Here is a 21,652-nt window from a genome sequence, read left to right as displayed (position 1 = left end):
AGCGCCGAGCTCCTCTATTCACGTCTGATGGGGGAAGAAAGGCAGCCCATGTTTCAAAGACCTACAGAGAAAGGCCAAATAGCTATGATCTATTACAAAGTTTTTTTTCTAAACTGCTTGTTGTGCAAAAAACCTTTCTGCTGTCACACAATTCAGCCTTTAAAGTATTGATCTGCTGCACCTCTGCGATAAATTGGAACACTTTCACAGTACACAGTTGATTTACCTGTCCAATATACTTGTTTCTTTTCTCTGCTTTCATGGCTACCTAAAATAATCTGAATGATGTTTTCATAGTGATATTGCACCACACGTTAAAAGTATGTATAATATAAATGCAGCATAAGTAGAGGGGTTTGTATTCAGCATTCAAGACTGAAATAACATACATGTAATTGTAATTTAAAGTACTTTCTTGCCATTTTTAATGTCACAGTATTGTCTTGCATTGCAATCCCACTCACTCTGAACAAGTAACTTTACAAAGGTAAATGCTGCAGGCAACTGTGTGTTTGGGTGTGTGGGTGTCCACAAAGTGCATGTGTGCTTCACCACACACTAGCGATGTATAAAAACCCAGACTGGAGCCCGCTGTGGACAGCACATTCAGCCTTTGAAAGCTTAGAGTCAGTGTCGGGATTGGTGAGTTGATTCCCCAGAGTCATCACCTGAGCTCAGGAGTTTGCTGGGAGACAGATGAATCGTGCCATGACTCAGCGCTGAAGGGATATGCACGAAAATCTCCAGCTACAGTAATCTCAAAACAAAATAAAAAATGCCTGGGGGTTTTCCCCCTAAACTGCATTTAAACTCCCACTGAAAGCACTCAAAGCTGTAGGATAAAAAAAGAAGTCCAACAGCTCTGAGAACAGCAGTCTGGTCTGGTGTCAGAATAAAGTTACAAAAAGTGCGTGCACACTCATTATCTGCAGTACAGAGATAATCAATGGTACTATTCCATTTGTACAATGTAACATTACGTTATAGCAAGCACAATGTGGGATTTAGAATTGTATACCATGACAAAATACAGTACTGATCTCTCTTATTTGCAGGCTGGTGTCTGTCTCAAACAAAGATGAGATGAACAGCTTAACCACTGTGATAAATAAATGCACAAAGTATATTAAACTGTTGGTAACCATAGCAACTGTAATTCTCGCTCATGCTACATTGCCAATTAAGTCTCACTTGTGAAGAAACAGACCTAAATACAGGTTAAAATGACTGCAAACAAACCCAAAAAAATGGTTACAGGACACCTCATTATGTAGTACTGCTGTATTAAATTTGTCAAACTGAGGTAGCCATTATACCTCACCCTCTGTGTGTGTTTTATTCTCCTGTCTGTGTGAATCGTATGCTTCTTGACCGCACATTTTTTGGCCAATGTTTAATCACTTTGGCTGTCCGTTTTGGCATTTCAACCGTGATGTAGGTGTACTGTGTGACTGAACAAAAGGCGTTGCTTTTCTCAGTAAGTGCTGACAGTGTGTGGGAGTTTTCTACCTTACTTGGCATTACTCTTATTCTCCTATGCATCTGTCCTCACCAGAAAAAGGGCTATATAGTGTTGTTCATGTCCCAAGTGAAACCTAATGTCAATGTTACGTGACACTAGGTAAGTTATCTACGCAAGTTTAAAATAAGTTGGTTTCACACGGGAAACTAACTTATATATTTAACCCAATCATGATCTTTTCCTAAACCTAACCAAGTAGTTTTGGTGCTTAAACAGAAACTGTTTTGCAACATTAACCATGTGATGAAAAAGATTCGGTACAACAAAGGTCTGTCACTGGTACTCTCCAGCGGTCATATATGTCATTTTGGAAGTCACTGGTAATCGACCTATTCAGTAATTTAGGTTGGTCATGTTGGTACACCAGGTGTGGAGACAGTGATTGATTTTGTATTTCAGTACAATGGCTTGCAGTTAAGACAATAAATAGAGCTATTGCAGTTGGGTTTTATTGACAAATTCCAATTTGGGGTTTTAAGATCAAACTAAGCCAGATCAAAATATCAAAAGTGCAATTACCTTCACCACTTTGCCCTCTACTCTAATTAAAAACACATCAGGAAGGCACACAGGAAATAGGAAAATCAAAAATGAGGCACTTTTAACCACATTTTAAATCCTCGCTATGTGTTTACCTGTGTGTTTACCTTGTTGTATAATTTTCGCCTCCTTGTGTGCACCTCAGTGGTCATTTTATGTTCTGCTCCTGTTGCTCTGTCCAGAGCAGTGAAGGAGGAATTTCCCTGAGACAGATGGTGGATGACGTAGCCCCGATCTTATCAGCAGAGTCAGGCCATTGTTGTGTGCGTTCTACCCCGAACCTTAACCACCATCCCTTTGGCCACATGTCCCTCTCTCCTGGCAGTTCACTGCTACCGGGCCAAATACCACAAGCTATTAATCCACAGAATCATACGATATTGTGAGTGCCTAACATTTTCCGCATGGCTTGGCCCAGTGGGAATCAAACCACAGAAACCTTGGCAGTGTTTGGGACAAAGGGCTGTTCAGGACACTCGGCATATGACAAACAGCAGGACATGAAGCTTGAACTTTTCGGACTGCAAAAGGGAATGATTATAGTGCACCACGTGGAGAAACATATATAAACTAAAGACCTGTAATATAGGAACATGACTGGGAAGAGCATTAAAGGCACTAATGCAGCGCTGAATATTTAATGCACTGATTGATTTGTAAATTCAGTGCAAAATTTAATTGGCTTTCAATGTAGACTGAAGACTTAGTCTATAGGATCAAGAGTCTTGCTGGCTTTTGTTCTTGCCAACTAATCAGGGACTGATTTACACCTGGGAGGCCAGGTGAATGCTGTTAACACCAATTAACTGGTAAGATGGAGCACCAGCAGTAGTTTTATCTGTAGAATATAGAAGAGGAGATTCATCATTAAAAGCAGAGATAAATATTATGATGTTGTTATTAGTTATTAGTTGTTAGCTCTAAAGGTGCGGTCACATGAGCAGCAGTTGCCCATTCTTCTAGTGATGGCTGTGCGACTGATGCATTCAAGGACCCCCGCATTATCAAGCTGGCTTAAGTAATATTGTGTCCTTTCATTAATTGTTCAGATATCTATATCTGGAATTGGTGAAAAGATAGATATTTTTTATACTTATATCTACTTATTTTTATATCATAATTGCTCTCTCTTTCTTCCTGTAAAATGTTACAATATATTGGACTCATCTTGAACTCGGGACATATACTGTACCTACACTTATCCAATCAAATGCAATTTGGGTGACAAGCTAACCTCATCCATTATATAAAACTGTACTTGACCAGGAGGGTGTGTGTTGTTGTAGCTCGCAGAGTATTATCACAGTAGGAGTGTGTTTGCATGTCATTTGGCAAAAAGAAGATATTTCCCATAGATGTCTGTCCTTCTGTATTTGCTAAACCCTCAATCCAGTTTGAAGGTTTAGATTCCTCTTGTATATCCCACACAAAACAAATACGGATACATGGTTTTCAATAGAAATTAGAAATAGACGATTTGTTTCATCACTAGAGTCGATGATGTTGTAAAAGCTCTGGTTTCAGGTTATGAATCCTCCAGAGCTTTTAGTAACAGCGAAGATAAACACACGGACCTTGGTGTAACCTTGAGTGAAATCTCAGTGCCTTCAAACCCTCCCCACGCCTCTAACCTACAACAGCACCGCCTACACCTCTGGTGGAAAACAAGTGTGCGGGGTAAAGATACACACACCTGCAGAGACAGTGTGCAGCAGACAGTAGAAGTGCTCTGATTAATGATCCAGCAGACCAAATGGAGCAACACAGTTTAATGGACCTACAGCAGCTCTGCCTGCAGTAGACATAATTGATGAGCCTTTTTGCTTGTTTTTAATGGAGAGTACGTGTGTGTGTGTGTGTGTGTGTGTGTGTGTGTGTGTGTGAGTGGGTGCACGGTGCAACTTAAAGGGAATCACTCTTAATCCTCCAAAGTGTTCGTTAATGACAGCGTAACCCAAGCCAAGGGGTTGGACGGTCATTTTATGCCAAGGTGACATATTGAAGAGGGCGGCCATTTTGGATGCTGGTCAAGAAGGTGCAGTGAAGGTCAGCTGTTGCTTTTTGCCCTCGCCAGAGAATTACACATTGTTCTCACTGGGCAGAGCCGCCCAGCATGTTGTATCAGAGAGCCAAGGGGAAAATTAGTGGTTATCTAAGGAGGGAAGACGTCACAAGGGTTATTTTAGGCAACAGTGGTTCCTTTAATCAGCTGCAACTGCAATTTTTGCATAATTTCATATATACATTTTAGTAAGGGTAAAATAATATTATTTCATATAAATAGTGCAAACAATGTTGTCCAACCATTAAAGACATCACAAGCCTGTTTAACCAGGCTGTTTCAAGTTCACCTAGCTATGCTTTAGCTACCCAGGTATGCCAGTGCTTTGAAGATTATGAATGCTATGATCCAAAATGAAAAACATTTTTACTTTATAAATAAATTTTCTGGGTATTTTGACTTGAGATCTGCCTTTGTCATAGTGTAGGAGGAGTTATTTATTTTTTTAGTGTTTGCTACAGTTTCTGACTGCCTTCTTCTCCATAGCAGTAGTGGCTAAAGCTTATGGGTATTGTAGTGTTGAAAGCTATTTGTCATATACATCCCATAAGATAAACTGTATGTTAACAGGTTCCAGTGTTTCTATGTTGGACATCTAAAAAATAAATCTTTCAACTTAAAATTTACAATGCGGAAAACTTACTAGCAGTTCCTCCCACCTCACAACTTTATTACAGATTGCTAAGAAGCTAACCTGCCCCATGTAGTTCCCTGGCTCCACCCACTAATGCTCAACTCAACCAGTCAGATTATTTCTGCCATCAGAGCAGCTTTAAAAGGAAGTCTTAAAAAATATTTTTGCAGTCAACTTTTTAATTACCTGTAGCTCTATAAGGTCACGCTGAGAATAGGATTGGCTGAGCTGATTATAATTTTGTGTGTATAATTTTCTTATATTTATATTTTCATTTGTCCCTGAGGTTATTATAAAAATACTACTATATATATATATACTGTCTGTTCAACTTTCCTGACCCAGACTAAACGGGGTTGTTTGGTGTTAAATCGTCATAAACGGACAGTGGAGGTTGGCACAGTGATGTTGCATAATGTAGGTGCACACATTCAGGCCAAACAGATGACTCATTTCCTCACAGCACAGTCACTGCAGAGGTAGAGAGGGAGCCCATCTGGGGCGTGCATGTGTGCGACTAATGTGCTGCTGTGTGTGTCTCTGATCATGCTTGTGTTTTTGAATGAGTGTGTTTCTGTATGATAACATGTACCTGTACATCTGTCCTTTTTATTGCATGTGTTTTTATGAGTTCTAATATTTGCCCACGTCATGTGTGTGTGCAGGGAATATGTCTCTGAGTCTTGTTTAATGAATGAACTAGCATATACACATCTTTATCTATGTTTATGTCATTTTTGATGGACAGGCATATGTTCATGAGTGCATGTTTCATCATCAGGAACAGAGCAATAAGTTGATTTTTGCAGCCTGATTGCACAAACTGCCCGCAGTACATCTGCAGGGGTTGTTAAGGGTTGCTGAGCATCAACAGTGACTCAGTGATTTCTTTGCCGTGTGCTTAAAATCGCACTACACGACCCAACTTGTGTGGGAGAAAACAAACTCTGCAGTTTCTACCGCTCCTGTGGTGGCCATTGATAACTTCACGCCCCTTTGTGTGTGTCTCGCAGCAGCAGGCAGCGTCTCTTTGCATCAGGATCCTCCTGGTGCCTCAGCAGGCCACAACACATCACTGATTCTTCCTGCCCTTAGCTCAGACAGCCCTGCCACTGCCAATGTGTATGTATGTGTGTGTGTGTGTGTGTGTGTGTGTGTGTGTGTGTGTGTGTGTGTGTGTGTGTGTGTGTGTGTGTCAAGTGTACAGCTGCTGACCCCTGCAGAAAGTTCTGGATGCTGCTGGGTTATCTGACCTGCTGTCCTGGCCAGTTCTTCTGTCTGCGCTCCATCTGTGTACTTGTGCAAAGTCAACCAGCAGTATGCAACTTGTACAGTGTGATGTAGAAACTTGAAGCCACCAGTGCACATCCACTGAGAATGGACTTTACAGTGAAGGAGGAGACATCTTGTGTCCAGCAGGAAAACTTTAGAAATAAACAACATTTCCATATTCAGAGATTCTGGAAGTTTTAATGAGGTAGAAGGAGGAGATTACTTTTTAAGGATTAAATGTGAAAGGTATCCTTTCTTTGTGGAAAAAACACATCAGACATACATTATTGTTCCAATTTCCTGCACAAAAAAAAATAAAAAATAAAAAATGACAAAAATGAAAAAAAGGGAAATTGTTGTATTGAAGAATATAATTTACCTGATGGCCATCAATGCCTTGTTTTCCCAAAGAGGATGCAGCATTAAATAGGGCCTCATCCATTATTTGTCTGAGAAAGTGACATCGTCATACCTGCATGAAACCTTGGCAGCACAGGCTGGAGGTCCATTAGCTTGTCCTATACATTAGCTGCTACTGTACATTGCTCTACAAGTCACAATACTAATGGTAGAACTTGTTTTTCTTTTCATTAAATGAAATAGGGAACTTCTAAAAGTTATTCAGGAATTCATTTGTAAAGAAGCAATAAATGTATGATGAAAAACCTCTTGTCTGGGCCTTATTTGCCATTGTCCCATTGACCATCGACCTTATTGATTATTAGAACATAAAGATAAGGATAAGCAGTCAGACATCAGTTAAAAAAAAAAAAATCTCTCTCTCCATTGCATGAGTTTGATGATTACATATATGTATGCATAGTTATTTTCAATGCACAAAAAAAAACTGGGCTTAACCAGTTGACAGTATAACTGACATTTCAGGCATACTCACTTCCCTTCCGTGGCCTGTTGGACTCAGATCCCAGGAATTAAATTTGTAAATTATAGTTTTCATAAAGGACAGGAATGGCAAATTATGAAAATAAGACCAAATTTGTTAAAAAAAAAGGATGAACCCTAACATTTTCAAGTGCATTGACTTCCCCACTTAATCCCACCCAGACAGCTGGCTAGATACGACTGGAAGCATGCCAGTGTGTACCTGTAGGATGCAACACCATTTACTGTCCAAGATAAAAGGCTTCTTTCTTTTCTTTTAACATGAAGAACAGCAGAACCCATTATAAACACAAGTGAGGAGAATGTCAAAGGTCACAAGTCAACTATACTTGCAGACGTGTGCACAGATGGTGTCATTTATAGCTGTAACATTTTATATTACATTTGAAAATGGTCAGTTGAGAGCCATAAAAACTTGGAAAAAAAATAATAGGCTAACACCTGGGAGAGCACTGAGTCAACCGGAAATTTCAGTAAAAAAAAAAGCCAAATGGGAGCAGCAACATTCCTGCAGAATAATGATGATTTACAGGAGACTGCATGCATGCACAACCACACACACAACACAATCGAGAGGGTGCTCCATAACGCTAATGTGTGCTATCCAGTCATCCCTCTCACCATAGCGTATAGTTAAGTGTCATGCCGCCTCAGCGTACACTATTAGCTGCTTTCTAGGTCAAAGCGTGAATCAGTAATAAGCATCAGCGGCTCTCATGCAGCTCGGTGTCTCTCAGCTCACCGGCAGTGCAGGTAGAGTGTTTTGATTCTCTGAACTCCCCACCAAGATCAGGAGGAAAAAAAAAAACAAAAACAATTTGGAGATGTAATTAGCACAGAAAAGCGAAAGAACTGATGTGTTTGTGTGTTTGCTGTGTGTACATGTGTTTATTTTTCACACCGATGTCAGTCTGGTAGCGAGATCTTGCCAGCGACATGTGATCACTCATAGGTTCACACAAGGTAAAGGGCCTTATCTCTTTAATAGAATAAAACAAAATTAAACAGAAGCTCTGCTATCAAGGTATTAGTTCTGGCCATGATGAGCAAAAAATTGAATTATGACCACAACACTGGTCGATATAATTGTGATTATAATGAATGCATGATCTTTTTAGTTGTGGTTCTCATTCCCACTAGTTAGCCAAAGTTTAAATCTAAATCAGTTGCTGAATCTTAAAACAATATGCAGTTAAGGCTGGAAAAGTAAATTTTTACATTTATATTTAGAAATATAACTATGACACCAGTATCAGCTACAAAAGAAAAGGAGTTGTTCGTAGTGACGAACCCACATAGAATTTTACAAAGTGTTTAGCATCTTTCAGCTTATTGTTTTGGTTTTACAACCCGTAGCTTTACTGCAGTTCAATCCCAGTGTTCTTAGCCACATTTCCAACAGCAGCAAGCATGTGTTCAGTGAGAAATCCACTGCACGCTACCTGCCAAGCACCAAACGACAAACAGAGATAGCAGCTAGCTAGTACTCTAGTAGTGGCGCATTTAGCTGCTCAAGAGTCCAATATTTCCCTCAGGAGTTGGTGGAGACCAATAAAAGCTAAGGGGAGAGTGAATATTAGACCTATTTTCATCAAAGTGGCCAAAAAACACAACTCCAAATGAATGCTTGGCTCTGATTTGGACCACGTATGAAAGTGGCCCAAATCCGAATAAGAAATGATCAGATACCATCTGGTTTGTGCTGTTCACACTGCAAAAAAATCTGATTTGGGTCCTTGGGCACTTGTGGCTGCAGCGTGAACGTAGCCATAGTAACTTTATCTGAGGACAGACTTTAAATGTTTCATAGTCTAATCCCACCATTAGTTCACACTAAGGAATAGTAGTTATGAGTGAGTGAGTTGGAGAAAATACCGCCTTTGCTTATACATTGTGAAACCATTAAACATTAAAGCGTTGCATTATAGAGTGGTATTTTCAGTCCAGTCCTCTCCTTTCCTTGCAACTGTTTCAGCATGGAGAATGCGTGACTTTTCAAATGAAAAGAATTTGATTGACAGCCACGTCAGCCACATAGGGATTCCCTCTGCAGTAGTTGGACTGCCCGCCCCCGTCAGGCTGTTGCAGGGCAGAAAACCCACACAGATTGGAGAATGTCAATCAATTGCCATTATTATATAAAAGAGAAATATAGTTCAGCACTGCACAGAGACCGTCTGCTTGGGTGTAGAAGTCTGTGTGTCAGATGTGTTACAGACTTGTTTTGATGTGGATGTTGACTCAGCTTTGGATTTTCTATTTTAACATTTTTCAATATAGATTTTCTCAGACTTGTCTGTCTTTAGTTTTTCTTTTCAGCAAAACAAACAATTGAAGGATAACACCTGTATACTTAAATTCTTCAGTCATTCATTAACCTTTGTCTTGAATTTGTTTAATCTCTATCAAGAGTAAGCTGCCAACAATGCTGCTGCAAAAGTGCATGTGTACCCCAAACAGTCCCAGAACCAACCCAGATTAAAAGATATTACATTCCCCTTTTAATTGCTGACAAAAGTCCTGACTGTCAAAGCTTCAGGGGGATTCATAAGTTACATCTTTTGGACATAGCTGCCTCTGAAGACAGTGGTCTGTAACTTGAGTTTCAGAAAATCCCTGCAGGTTGGTCACTGTCACTTCACCATGATTATAACACAAATGACACACACAGTGTGACACTGAGACCTTCAGGGTGAGTTTCTGGACCGTGATGACAAATAAAATATCAATACATCAATCATCTTCAGACTGACACTGTGGAGGACTTGTGCCTGAGAAGAAAAAGGAGTCTGCAGGTTTGGTTCTGTTTTCCTATTTGATGTTGTTTATGAAAGTGTTATGAAAGCATAATTTTAGGGCCAGACTTCATAAACATGCAGTTAGCTCTGAGGAGGAGTGGGCTGATTATAGACAAAATGGGCATTCAGTATAAATACATACTTCTGTGTGATTTTTGGTCTAACATCTGCGAGAACTAGAAATGTAGATGAAAAAAGCCAGCATGCATACAGTCGTTAATGGATATACTGGCAGGCCTGCTTTATCTTCCCTTAATATACAATACACAGTGATACAATATCACATATTTCAGCATAATGACTTGCAAACAGAAATGGCAGTACATTCAAGTTTTATAGTGTTACGTTCTTGATAATGTACATAATACAAGTTTGGAATATATTTATTATTTCCTTTCTTTCTTTTCCAGTGAAGTTTACTGTACAATGTTTGCAGTAACCTTGTGTTTCCTGTAACCTGTCAAACTAAATAACCTCATCGATTAAGCAAACATTTTTGGAGGCAATACCTGAAATTTGAACCCATATTTGTGGTGGAAAAAAAACAGCAGAAATTGTCAAATGGCAAACAAATGTAGAATATTATCAGCAGCCGTACTGAAGCTACGCTTGAGACGTTGGTCCATTTAACTTACATAGATGGTTACAAACAATACAAAGGAAATAATACCAATTCTGTTAAACTGTATAGTGCTCTTGTGATAAGAATAAGCACAGTAAATGCAGTTCTCTATCTCTATCTCAGTGCGTTGACTCAGCTGGGTCACTCACCTCAGCAGCTTAAGACTTCCATGGATGCTAGTTTGGATCATAAACAAGAATCTTGAGAGGAAATTGAATGCTTATTTGAGTATATTCATTTGAATTTGCTGAATAATTGTTTAGTAAGTAAGTTGTATTTGTTTTCCAACAGAAATACATAATTTTTTCCTAATGATTCACCATTACTCTCTATAGCTCACTTTCATAAAAAATAACTTATAGGAAAGTTTTAAAATTTGCCAGTTGTATCTACTTCAATAGTAAACTCAAAGTTTCATTAAGAATGAGGTTGTCTTTTCAACTCACACTTGGTAAAGTTTTAAAGACTTCTGAGGAGCATTGGAAGTTTAATGTCCTGGCAGATATAAGAGCTGTTATCCCTTTATACCAGACGATAATGAGCATTGTCTCCTGATAATATATTTACACCTAATTATATTACCACATTATGAACTTATTATAAACTAAGCACATTTCCATTGACTGGCCTATTATAAAATTAGATATGTGTGCTTTTACATATTGGCTGACTCTGCTGATAGATGATTCAACTTTTTATATGTTGCCAGTCGTACTGAAAATGTCTCACTGATTTCTTGTTAAAATGTTAATAGTAAAGATTTAACAAAATGAAACATATCAGTCATGAAAAGTCTTCAACTCAGAGTCAAACATTTAAATGCAGTTGGAGCCAAGTTTTAGTTCACAAAAGACTTTAACATCTATGTTTTATCCTTTTTTTTCCCAAGGTAAGGCTCTGTACCGTAAATGATGAAACACCACCATGCTGTGCAGTGGAGGTGTCTGAAGAGGGCAGATATCATTACTGAACATCAATTTATCAGGATTACATTGCCTCCCTTCTTGGCTCATTTCTGCGAATCGGGTTAAAATAGGTTGATATCCGCCATGAAACATTATTCTTACGTGCCAAGTCAGCCGAAAGCCAGTTAAGTGTGAAGAAACTCATTTGAATTGCTCACAGAGACAGCCCACCCATGCGCAAAGGTTTTATAGGAAATCCAGCAGGAAGCGGGCGCTATATAGAAATGACATCATGTTATCTGAGCTTGTGGTTAAACTCTTGCAAAGTGTGCACGTATGTCGGTGGCACACAAGCTGCATTGTAGAAAAAAATTAAGCAATTGTCGTGGAAATTCTTCCCAAAACTGAGAGGTGCTAAGTCTCTGAAGAACTTTCAAGCCGGTGTGATAATCAAGACACTTTATTACATGCAGCATGGAGAGAAGACATCACAAGTATTCTCTCTAGTCCTCCAGAATGCTCTCCCTTATATCCATCTCAGTACATCGTAAAACAGTGAACACCCCGGTGTGTCCTGTTTATTTTACTAATGTCAAGTCCAGGTCTCTCCATGGCCTTGTCTACTTTGACCTACTGTTGACCCCACCTACTAATTAGGACATTCCATGCCATAAAACACAACCCCTTAACTCAGGTCCATATATCTACTACCCTCCCTAACACAGTTATCTCCCAAACAATATTTGCAAACAGCAGTGATTCTGATGTCTATGCGCAGGGCTGAAGGGCATTAATAACATGTTGTAATATTACAGTCACGCTGACACGACTGCTACTGCATTAAAATCCTATTTCAGCTTCAAGGATGGCCGTGTTCCCGTTCTTTAAATCAAAGCTTAACATAAAAAGGGAAAACGATTACGTTTTCACAACTCTCCACTAGCTGTACAAAGGCTGTGTGTATAAATATGTCCCTCAGCTCTTTTAAAGACAGCAGGAAGACAGAGGCCATGCCCAAAACTCATAAAGACACAGTCCATATCAGCCTCATTAGCAGAGAGTGGACATAGAGCGAGATAGGTGGAGGGAGGAGAGAGGAGAGAAAAATAAGGGAAGAGGAAAAGGAAACAGAGATAGAGAGGACATGCAGAAGAGACCAGTAAGTATGTAAGGTCATGCAGGAGTTATATATCTTCCTATAGCCATATATCCTCCAGGGTTCTTCAGCTAATCCTAATTAATCCTTTAGGATAATTATGTTTTATCTCCTATGTGACCACACAACCAGAGCACGGGGAATTGCCTTGTAGAGCACAATACATATTACACAGTTACACTATCAATATTAGTCCTGACACTTAACACACAATTAATGTTTCCATGTGCACACACACAGGACTCACATGAACTACATATCTGTGAGAGTCAGTGTGCATACTACCGCTGCTTTGTAGTGAAAACAATGTATTTACAGCATGTCCACTTTTGTAGGAGCTAATAAACTGTGGTGTTTTCAGTTTTTTAACATAACATGAGATTTGAGTTTAATGAGTTGACAATACGTTACAACAAAGAGTTGTGATATTCAGTGTTTTCTTTCTTGCTACAAGGAAGAGCAACAGGAATGTGTATGGGCTACGTCTGTTGTCATGGCGATTATGTTGATAATGCAATTAGTAGTACAGTCATTTGTTCTCTTTTTGGTTATTTACAGTGTATGCTTATAGATCAATAAAGGGAAGTGGTTCACCAGTTTGTTTTTGTCTGACATACTGTATGTCAGAGGTAAGCTTGAGTACCCCTTAAAGGTCCAGTGTGTAACATTTAGGAGGATCTATTGGCAGAAATGTGATATAATATTCATAGGTATGTTTTCATCAGTGTAATCACCTGAACATAAGAATTGTTGTATTATCTCTACCTTAGAATGAGCCATTTTTATCTACTAAGGGGGTAGGTCCTCTTCCATGGAGGCCTCCGTGCTCAACCACCATTGCGAGGTCAAGTAAAGATGCGAGCGGTGTTCAGTTAGTTACAATCTGCAAATAGATGCCACTAAATCCTACACACTAGTCCTTTACCTACACCACACGGCATAATAAGCCAATAATTGGCCACTTTTAGGCTTTTAAGTTTGGTCGTGCTTTTTCTTTTGTTCAGCAGGTCTGGTCAAGTTGCAGTCAGGCTTCTATCTCTTGGAAAGCCAAAAGCTTGACGTCTATTACTTCTCACTTCAGCGCTTTCTTGCTAACTATGTTTTACACAGTCTCATATATTACAACAGACTCAGGATGGTAGAATGCTGGTGAAAAATGTAGCTTGTGGTTTATTGGTTTACAAATATATTAAAGTTCATCCCTTAATTTGTAACCTTATAGAGTGTCTTTATTTTCCTTCCAAACACAAACATGGAATATATATCATTTCTGAAAAAGTCATGATTTCTCCAAATTATCTGAGCTACTTCTCCATGTATGCCCACATAACTGCAGAGTTAGGTATCAAAGGTCTCAGAGAAAACAGTAAACGCCCTACTGAAGATGGAAAGCAGTGGGGAAACAAAAAATTGATTTTCTGACCTTACCAGCACCCTGAGCATTTGAAATGCAAGCTCCGTCTGTGTTTATCCCACAGTTATTGGTGATATTGTCCCAAGTCCACTTCAATTCAAAAACCCAATCAGTCTATTCTGCCTGTTCTCAAAATTCTGTGGAAATCCATTCAAAGAGCAGCTGTGGCCTCAAGGTTAGAGGAATGGCTCATAAATGATAGATCCCCGTTCCAGTTCTCTGGCCTTAACCTTCGCAGTTGAGGTTCCCTTGAGCAAAACCCTCAAACTTCAACTTAAGAAGCTGCTCAGTGCCAACAGATCATTGAGAGAAGTATTTGTCCTCAGAAAAACTATTATGAATAAATAAATGTTAAAACCACACATCCTTGTCAGATTTACCTGCACAGCAATTTTGTTTAAAATAGGCACCTACAGAGGCAGAAATACCCAACATAGCTCAAACTGTTTCATTTTAATAAGACGGTGCAGCTTTAACACTGCTGGTTTTAATAAGACGGTGCAGCTTTAACACTGCTGGTTTTAATAAGACGGTGCAGCTTTAACACTGCTGGTTTGCACAGACATTGCAGCTATAAGAAGCAAGTCACGAAGAGGAATTCAAATCCAAAGTTGACTGACAGCAGTGCGACTTTTCTTTTGACTCAGTATGTGTATCTGTGTGTGCATCCTGCCCAAATGCTCTGCAGCATACCCACTATTATTATGTTATTTTCTGCTTATTTTCTGTTGACACGCAGAAGGAGAATGTTTACATGTTTGTCCAGTAGTTGTGTGCAAAGGGCTCAACTGCGGGCTGCTCTGCCTGTGCGGTTCCACCAGAGAACGTTTCCCCTGCTGTGGTTTTAAACCGAGCTAGAGGTCTGTCGCATCCCACTGATTACCACTCGTTCTGTGTGTGTGCGTGTGTGCGTGTGCGTGTGCATGTGTGTGTAGCTTTGTTTATCAGTGTGTCACTGGGCTTGAATTTGATGGTTTTGTCCTGGTGGTGTGTGTCAGTGTTTGTGTGCGGCTTGCCAATTTGGTGTTTTTCTGTGTGTTTGTGTCAGCATCATTCCTCTCTCCGTCTTACTTGGGCACCCACCAACACACACACCCACACACACTTACACTTTATCATCTAATGGCAGCTAAAGCCGACAACTAAGGTCCACCCCAGTCTCTCTTGTCACTTTGCCACCCTCCCCGTCTTTCGCTCTCCTCTCTCTCTCTCTCTCTCTCTCTCTCTCTCTCTCTTGCCATACTCAAGCAAACACTAAATCACACACACACACACACACACACACACACACACACACACACACACACACACACACACAGACACACAACCCTGTTTCCCCTGTGGCTGCCTGATTGAGGTTCCACTCCCTCACCCCTTTAGATTTACTGTAATCGACAATGGAGGATGGAGGGAGGGAGGAAAGAAATGTAAAATTTAAGGATGGAAGAGCAAAGAAGGGATAGAGGGAGTGATGGGGTAAAAGTAGAGAATGTTAGGGAGCTGTGCAGGGAGGGAGGGGGAGTAATGAGGAGCAAGGAAGGAGGGCGGGCTAAAGATAGGAGGAAACGTGACTGAGAAGATGAGGAAGGTTAGAATGAGGAAGGAGTGTTAGAGGGAGAAAGGAGTTGAGGAAAGACTGTTGAATGGAGGGGAGGAAAGAGGTGGAGGAGAGAAACTCGGAGGCCCGCAGAGGACAGAGAATATCTCCCATTAAACAGAGATTACAGTGTCTGCCGGTCCAGAGTGCAGCGCGACTTTATAACCTCTGCTGTCAGCCGCTGATGATATAAGATCAATTTGTCACTTTTCATCTCCTCCTACACCTCATCCTCCTCCTCCTCTTCCACTGAGGCCGAGGGCAGGAGGAGGAGGAGGGAGGAGGGAGGAGCAGGAGTTGCAGCTTCATCGAGAGAAAGCTGACTTTTATTTACGAGCACTTTTGATGATGTCATACGCAATAAATCCTCCCCTCTCCCCCTGCGTGTTCTCCCGTTCTTGCACACACACACACACACACACACACACACACACACACGCGCACACACACACACACACACACACACACACTGCTCTAACTGCCTGGCAGACCTTATCACTTTTTATTATTTATTTATCTTTATTTGTCCTTCCTCCATGGCACTGATAAGCTATGGCCAGTGGTTCTAAAACTGTGGTTCAGGGACTCCAGCAGTCCTTGAAATGGTTCTATTGAGGTCCAGATCAAAAAGAGGAAAGGCTCCATTTACTCTGATTTTATTCACAAGTTAAAGGACCAGGCATTTTTGCATGCTATTTCTGCTCATCATTTTCCATGTCACAAATTCGACTGAAATCTGTGGTATAAAGTAATAACTCTAAGCAAGTCACAGCCACAGCATGGAAGTTCATTTGTATACAGGCACCATTTTGAAAACTGGCCTTGTCATTGTAATTGATCTGACCTCTGCTCAGGTTGAAGTTGGGGGACGCAATGCTGGGAATTACGTGAAGTCACCAAAATTCATATATTAAAACACGTGGGGGCGGACCAAGGGCGTTTAGGTGTTAACTAAACTGGATTACCTGTCTCAAGAAAATGTCTGCCAGTTGGTTTTTATATCCTAAATCAGTCTCGATTGAGAGGTACAATGTCCTGATCACGGAAAGTGGCCAAATAAGTAGAAAGAATAAGAAAGTTTATTGTCAAATTAGTGTTGCTAGAAGCGATTCCACTGAAATATATTCATTTCGCAGAAACATTTTGTTTAAAATTCTGATTTAATCACATTTCTTGAACAGCTGATTGAGGTCATATGTGTTCTGTTGTACTTGTAGCCATAACCAGCTGTGCTGCAAAGATTATAGAGAAAACATGTAGTTATCACTCGAAGCAAGCACAAGCAATATTATTGCCTTAAATCCACATGATTAGTGGTAAACCAGCTAAAACACAAAAAAACAACCAGCATGGTGTTTTCTTATACCCTGGAACAGACTGTTAACACTTTCCTAAAATGAGCCTTCATCTTCTGGGGGTGACTGATATGAAAAACTTTGGGAACTTGTGATCTCTGACTTGCATCTCAAAGGCTGAAAGGGTCGTGGTTGACAGAGACGAGCGCTTCCTTGGTGCCAAGTGAGATGACCTTGCTCTTCACCGTACAAAACAGACAGAATACAAATCACAGCCTAGATGGGAGCAGATGGCATGTGAGTTTCTCCTCAGTGCGCACAGAGAGAGAGAGACGTGAGATAATAGCCCACAGCTAATCCACTGCACACTGAAAACTCATTACTCCTCCAGAAGAAAACGTAAAAAAAAACCTTGCTCCCCAAGACGGAAAGAAATACTCTGCTTAAGGTGAAGACCTTGGCACAAACTGCCTGCTTTTCCTCATGTGTGAAATTCCTTTTATGCACAGTTCAGTGGATTTGAGTCGTCGTCTTTGTTGACGAGGCGCTTTGTACGAGCCCGGCGGTGGGGACCCGCAGCTCCCCAGGACACCCACTAACACACCCACCAACAGTGAACCACACACACAAACACACAGCTACTGTACCCGATACAAACAAACAGAACACAGCAACAGAGACCAGCAGCCTGAAAGCAACATGGCTGTGTGTTTGTAAGTTTTAACTCCTTAACTACAAATCATGTATACATGTTTTGACCATTTTTGATTAAAGGCTATATCATTTTATAGTTTCTGGTAATTATTTGTTTCCATTCATTTCTGTATGAGATCAAAATCTATTAGCAGACTCTGGAAACTTGCTATTGTTATGTAATCAATGACAGCGTATATTGAGTCTGCAAAAGAGTTTGTCAAAGGCACATTACGGAGTTTAACATTACAGACTTGAATGAACAGGACTTGAAAAAACACAAAGGGAGAAGAGGAGCGATCAGGCCTATCTTGTCCTGTGAATGTAAACATTGGGAAATGTAAGAAGGCAAACACTGCAGCAGCATCATTGTGGTATCACTGAGATAATGAGAAACACCTGCCCACCTGACAACATGACACGCTCTGTCAGCCTCATCCAAAAAATATTACCATATAATACGTTTACAAGTTGGGTAGGTTTACACCAGAAGTCCCACCTTAAACAACACTTTTCATAGAATACCACCAGCATGACACCAGTGACCACATTTTACATCAAGCATCCGCAATCAGGAGGAGAGTTTTAATGCCAGAGGGGTTTTGTGTCTGCATTTGACTACAACAAAACCACACAAAGAAGATGGAGCTTCGCATTCAGCAGCTGGTTAATGGAGTGGAGCCGTTTCCGCCTCATCTTTTCAATCTCTACCTGCTGCACTGTACTGATTTGCTGTGACGTAACCTCAGACCCACCATCACCTCCAGAGACGGACCAGCCCGGAGGAAACAGTGACGACTGCATGTGCATGCTACATTAAGCCACGTAATGGAGAACAGACAGTCAAACAGTACGTGTGTATGGGTAGATTGGTAACATGCGATGAGATGAAACTCCTCCAATCTCTTTCCATAACCATTTTTAATACTCCATTATCAGATGTTTGACGCTACAGTGCTGAATGGAAATGTCAGCTTTTACTTGTTTAAACATAGCCTGTTATATTAGGACTATAATTATAGCTTGCATTGTTTGTGTTGTTGAACATTGTTGATGCTAAAAATCTCCATTTGCTTTACAGGTTACATTATTCTAAAAATCATCTTACTGATATGTATTTTCTCTTGTCTTTATTTTCACATTTGTTGTTGATGTAATCCAAAAGTAACATAAAGTAATAAAGTTACATTACTTTAATATTGTGATACTTGGATTAGGTTACAGACTCAATTTAGTACAGGTAATTAGTAATTTATCAGATTAGTTATCAGCTGTAATAATGTTTAACTTTAATTGCTGTTTATTTAGTATTATGTATACTTTTTCTTATGGAGAAATACTCTTACTTTGAAACACAGTTTTCAGGAGATTCACTATAAATCTTAGATGGTTGAGGACCATAGAGATTATTTCAGTACAGATAGAGTCTGATCATCTCCTGAGGACACGATCAGCAGCAGACTAGGGTTTGATTTCCACTCTATGAGCCCACTCCGGACAAACCACCAAGCAGCGTCTCTTTTGCGTGAAAACCATTTAGGACCTTTCACCTTCCACCGCACCATCTGCATATTCATACATGATAACAAGTTCATATTCCTTCAAAATTCATTACTCTGCTATGATAATCTCATGTCCGGGGAGTTGTTGCAGCAGAAGCAATTAGAAAATCATTCATGCCTGCATGCATGGGCGAAATTATTGAAGATTAGATTCTGCCTTGATTATCTTTTTTCCCCTTCAGGTGGAAAATGTGTGCTCAGCATGTCGAGATAAGAGTCACTGCAGCGTCCAGTCAAGAGGCGCCACAGCCTGAGCAAAGACCTGTTTTAAGCAGGTGGCACTCGCTGAAACATGAAATCCCCTTTTGGCCACAACTGTTCAAGTCTACGTTAAAAATCAGCAGCCTGTTACAGTAAGCTTTACTCAGTGTGCCCCAGGGGCCAGCTGCGCCATGTGTGCAGCGGGCCAGCAGCAGATGTGCAGGAAAAAATGCAAAAACACCAGCAAAGCGCGCACAGGAAAGGCAGACCAAAAAATAAATAAATGAATTGACTGCCTCCGCTGCAGCTGTCTGACATTGAGGAGAATAATGATGTGTGAATTTGCGCATCAAGAAGCGCAACTCGGAAAGCAGTAAATATCAAAAAAGTGAGACAGAAGTTTGGAGGACAATAAAAAGCAGAAACAGCATCGGACTCACACACACGCACATGGATTCACTCTCTCTGGCAGTGAGGGAAAAAAGCTCGATCTTACCTCCCAACGCTTGTTTCATAACGAAATTCATGATGATGGCTTTTAATTCCCTGCCTTCCTTATCCGAGCGATGTTACATTCACTTGAGCCGGAAAAGTAGAAGTCCTTTGTGGCCAGATCTGGAAAAGAAAATGACAGAAAACGGCATGTGTCTAGAAGAATATCAATAATCCTAAATTGAATAATCCTAAAATGCATCAATAAGACAGCAAAAGAAAGAAACACACAATACAGGGAGACTGATCCTGAATGTAAATGTCTCTGTGTAGGATGAGGAGGTCACTATAAACTCACTTTACTACAGACACGCTCCCTATTCAACGTTTACTAGACAAACATTAAACCATCAGTGCTGTGAATGACATTGAGCTCCAGTTACAGTTTGCACGGACTCACACATAAGCTTATAAAATCTGTGTTTTTGTGTTAGGCACGTTCATCCAATGCGCCAACTGAAGGACACCAAGGTCAATGGTTCAAACCCAATCCGAACACAGCGGAGAACAACAGAGCAGCGCCGAACACCTCACACCTACGGACCAAATCAGCAGCTACGGCTCATCCCTCCCTCCTTATAATGTGCCGCTTTTTACCCAAGAATCCGCGAGTGTGTAGTGTCAGATGGGAGCCGGTGTCACGACAGTCAGTAATAACCTCTACGTGTCCGAGCTCCGCCCGCAGATGAGTGACTTTTGAGAAAGTGCACGGTGCAAGTGCTCTGCCTGGTTAGGACGGGCTGCTGTCGTGCATGTGGACGCCGGACTAAACCACCGCTGCTGTGTATTGTTCCTGATCATGTGGTAAAACTTTCCATCCTCCATTGGAGGGGACATTGGACACAGCCATCCCACTCCAAAAAAAAAAAAAAAAAGCTGTGCGTGAACTAAGCAACAACGCGGGCTCACGCGTGCGTATTTACAGATAGAAACGCGGTGAGCGCGCGGTAAATATGTGCAAAATCGACCTGGCTGTGCATTCGCGTGCAGACAGAGAGGCAGGGGTGGTGTAGAAGCGGGTACTGCACATGCACTTCCTTGTTTGAGCGGCGCCCTGCTTCAGCACCACCGCGAGTGGATAGCTCCCCAGACCGCGGGAGTGCGCTGAGGCGGCCGCGCCAAGCTTCGATTTACCTCCGTCCGGCGACTGGCTGAAATCCTCCTCACACACTCACACACCGAAACAGGGATCAGAGCTTCAGCTGCAGCACCCTCCAAGTTATCCTGCAGCACGCAACAGCAGCACAGGCTAATCTAACTGCTCGTCCCTTGCATCTCCGGCTCCCGGGGCTGGAAAAAGGACGTCCTTGGTGGTGCCTCCTCCTGCCTGTCGCTTCGTCTTCCTGCACACACACACGCACACACACACACACACACACACACACACACACACACACACACACACACACACACACTCTCTCTCTCTCTCTCTCTCTCTCTCTCTCTCTCTCTCTCTCTCTCTCTCTCTCTCTCTCTCTCTCTCTCTCTCTCACACACACACACACGTAGAGAGAAAGAGGAGGAGTAGAGGAGGGGTAGTGGTGGTGGGTTGGAGGGTTTGCCGTTCACACAGTGATGGGGATGGAGCGACTGAAACACATGGAGGGATGGAGGGAGAAACGTCCCGCTAACGTCCTCCTGACCGATAGAGAGAGATCAATTATTCAGCCTTGACGCTGTCTGGCTGCTCCGTCCTACAGCCCGCCTCCCCCCCTTCATCTGCAACTGGAGAGAGGGATTTGGCGTTCACTTAAAACGGTAGTTCAGAATGTAACGGGGATATGATGGGGAAATATGTAGTGGCTGGATGTGTCTTTGTTTGCCTGTGCTGTCTTCTTTAATGTGCCACACATTTGGTTTGCATTCAGGAGGTGCGATGTGGAAAATCACAAAATGTTCCTGTGGGGTTCTTCTCATGTTGCTACAGGGAGGGTCTACTCCTCCCTACACCGTATTGCTCTTTGTTATATTTGATTTAAATAAT

The 21,652-nt window shown here is 41.2% G+C and overlaps 1 protein-coding gene across 4 annotated transcripts in view; it reads right to left on the bottom strand.

The window, feature by feature from the left end:
- Positions 1–21,081, bottom strand: part of LOC127374001 (complexin-2-like) — a 59,045-nt gene extending 37,964 nt beyond the window's left edge. Inside the window, exons 1-2 of one of the 4 annotated variants that reach the window (XM_051418899.1) lie at positions 20,803–21,081; positions 19,673–19,791 (exon numbers count right to left, since the gene is read on the bottom strand). In XM_051418899.1, coding sequence (XP_051274859.1) covers positions 19,673–19,703 — 31 coding nt within the window. In that variant the 5' untranslated portion in view covers positions 19,704–19,791; positions 20,803–21,081. Of the gene's footprint in view, positions 1–19,672; positions 19,792–19,966; positions 19,989–20,068; positions 20,199–20,265; positions 20,457–20,802 lie in introns of those variants that run through there. The other 3 variants (XM_051418900.1, XM_051418901.1, XM_051418902.1) reach the window with 3 other exon arrangements.
- Positions 21,082–21,652: the final 571 nt, after the last annotated feature.

Source organism: Dicentrarchus labrax, unplaced genomic scaffold, assembly GCF_905237075.1.
Source record: "Dicentrarchus labrax unplaced genomic scaffold, dlabrax2021, whole genome shotgun sequence".
NCBI classification, from domain to species: Eukaryota; Metazoa; Chordata; class Actinopteri; family Moronidae; genus Dicentrarchus; species Dicentrarchus labrax.
This window is presented reverse-complemented; position numbering and strand designations above follow the sequence as displayed.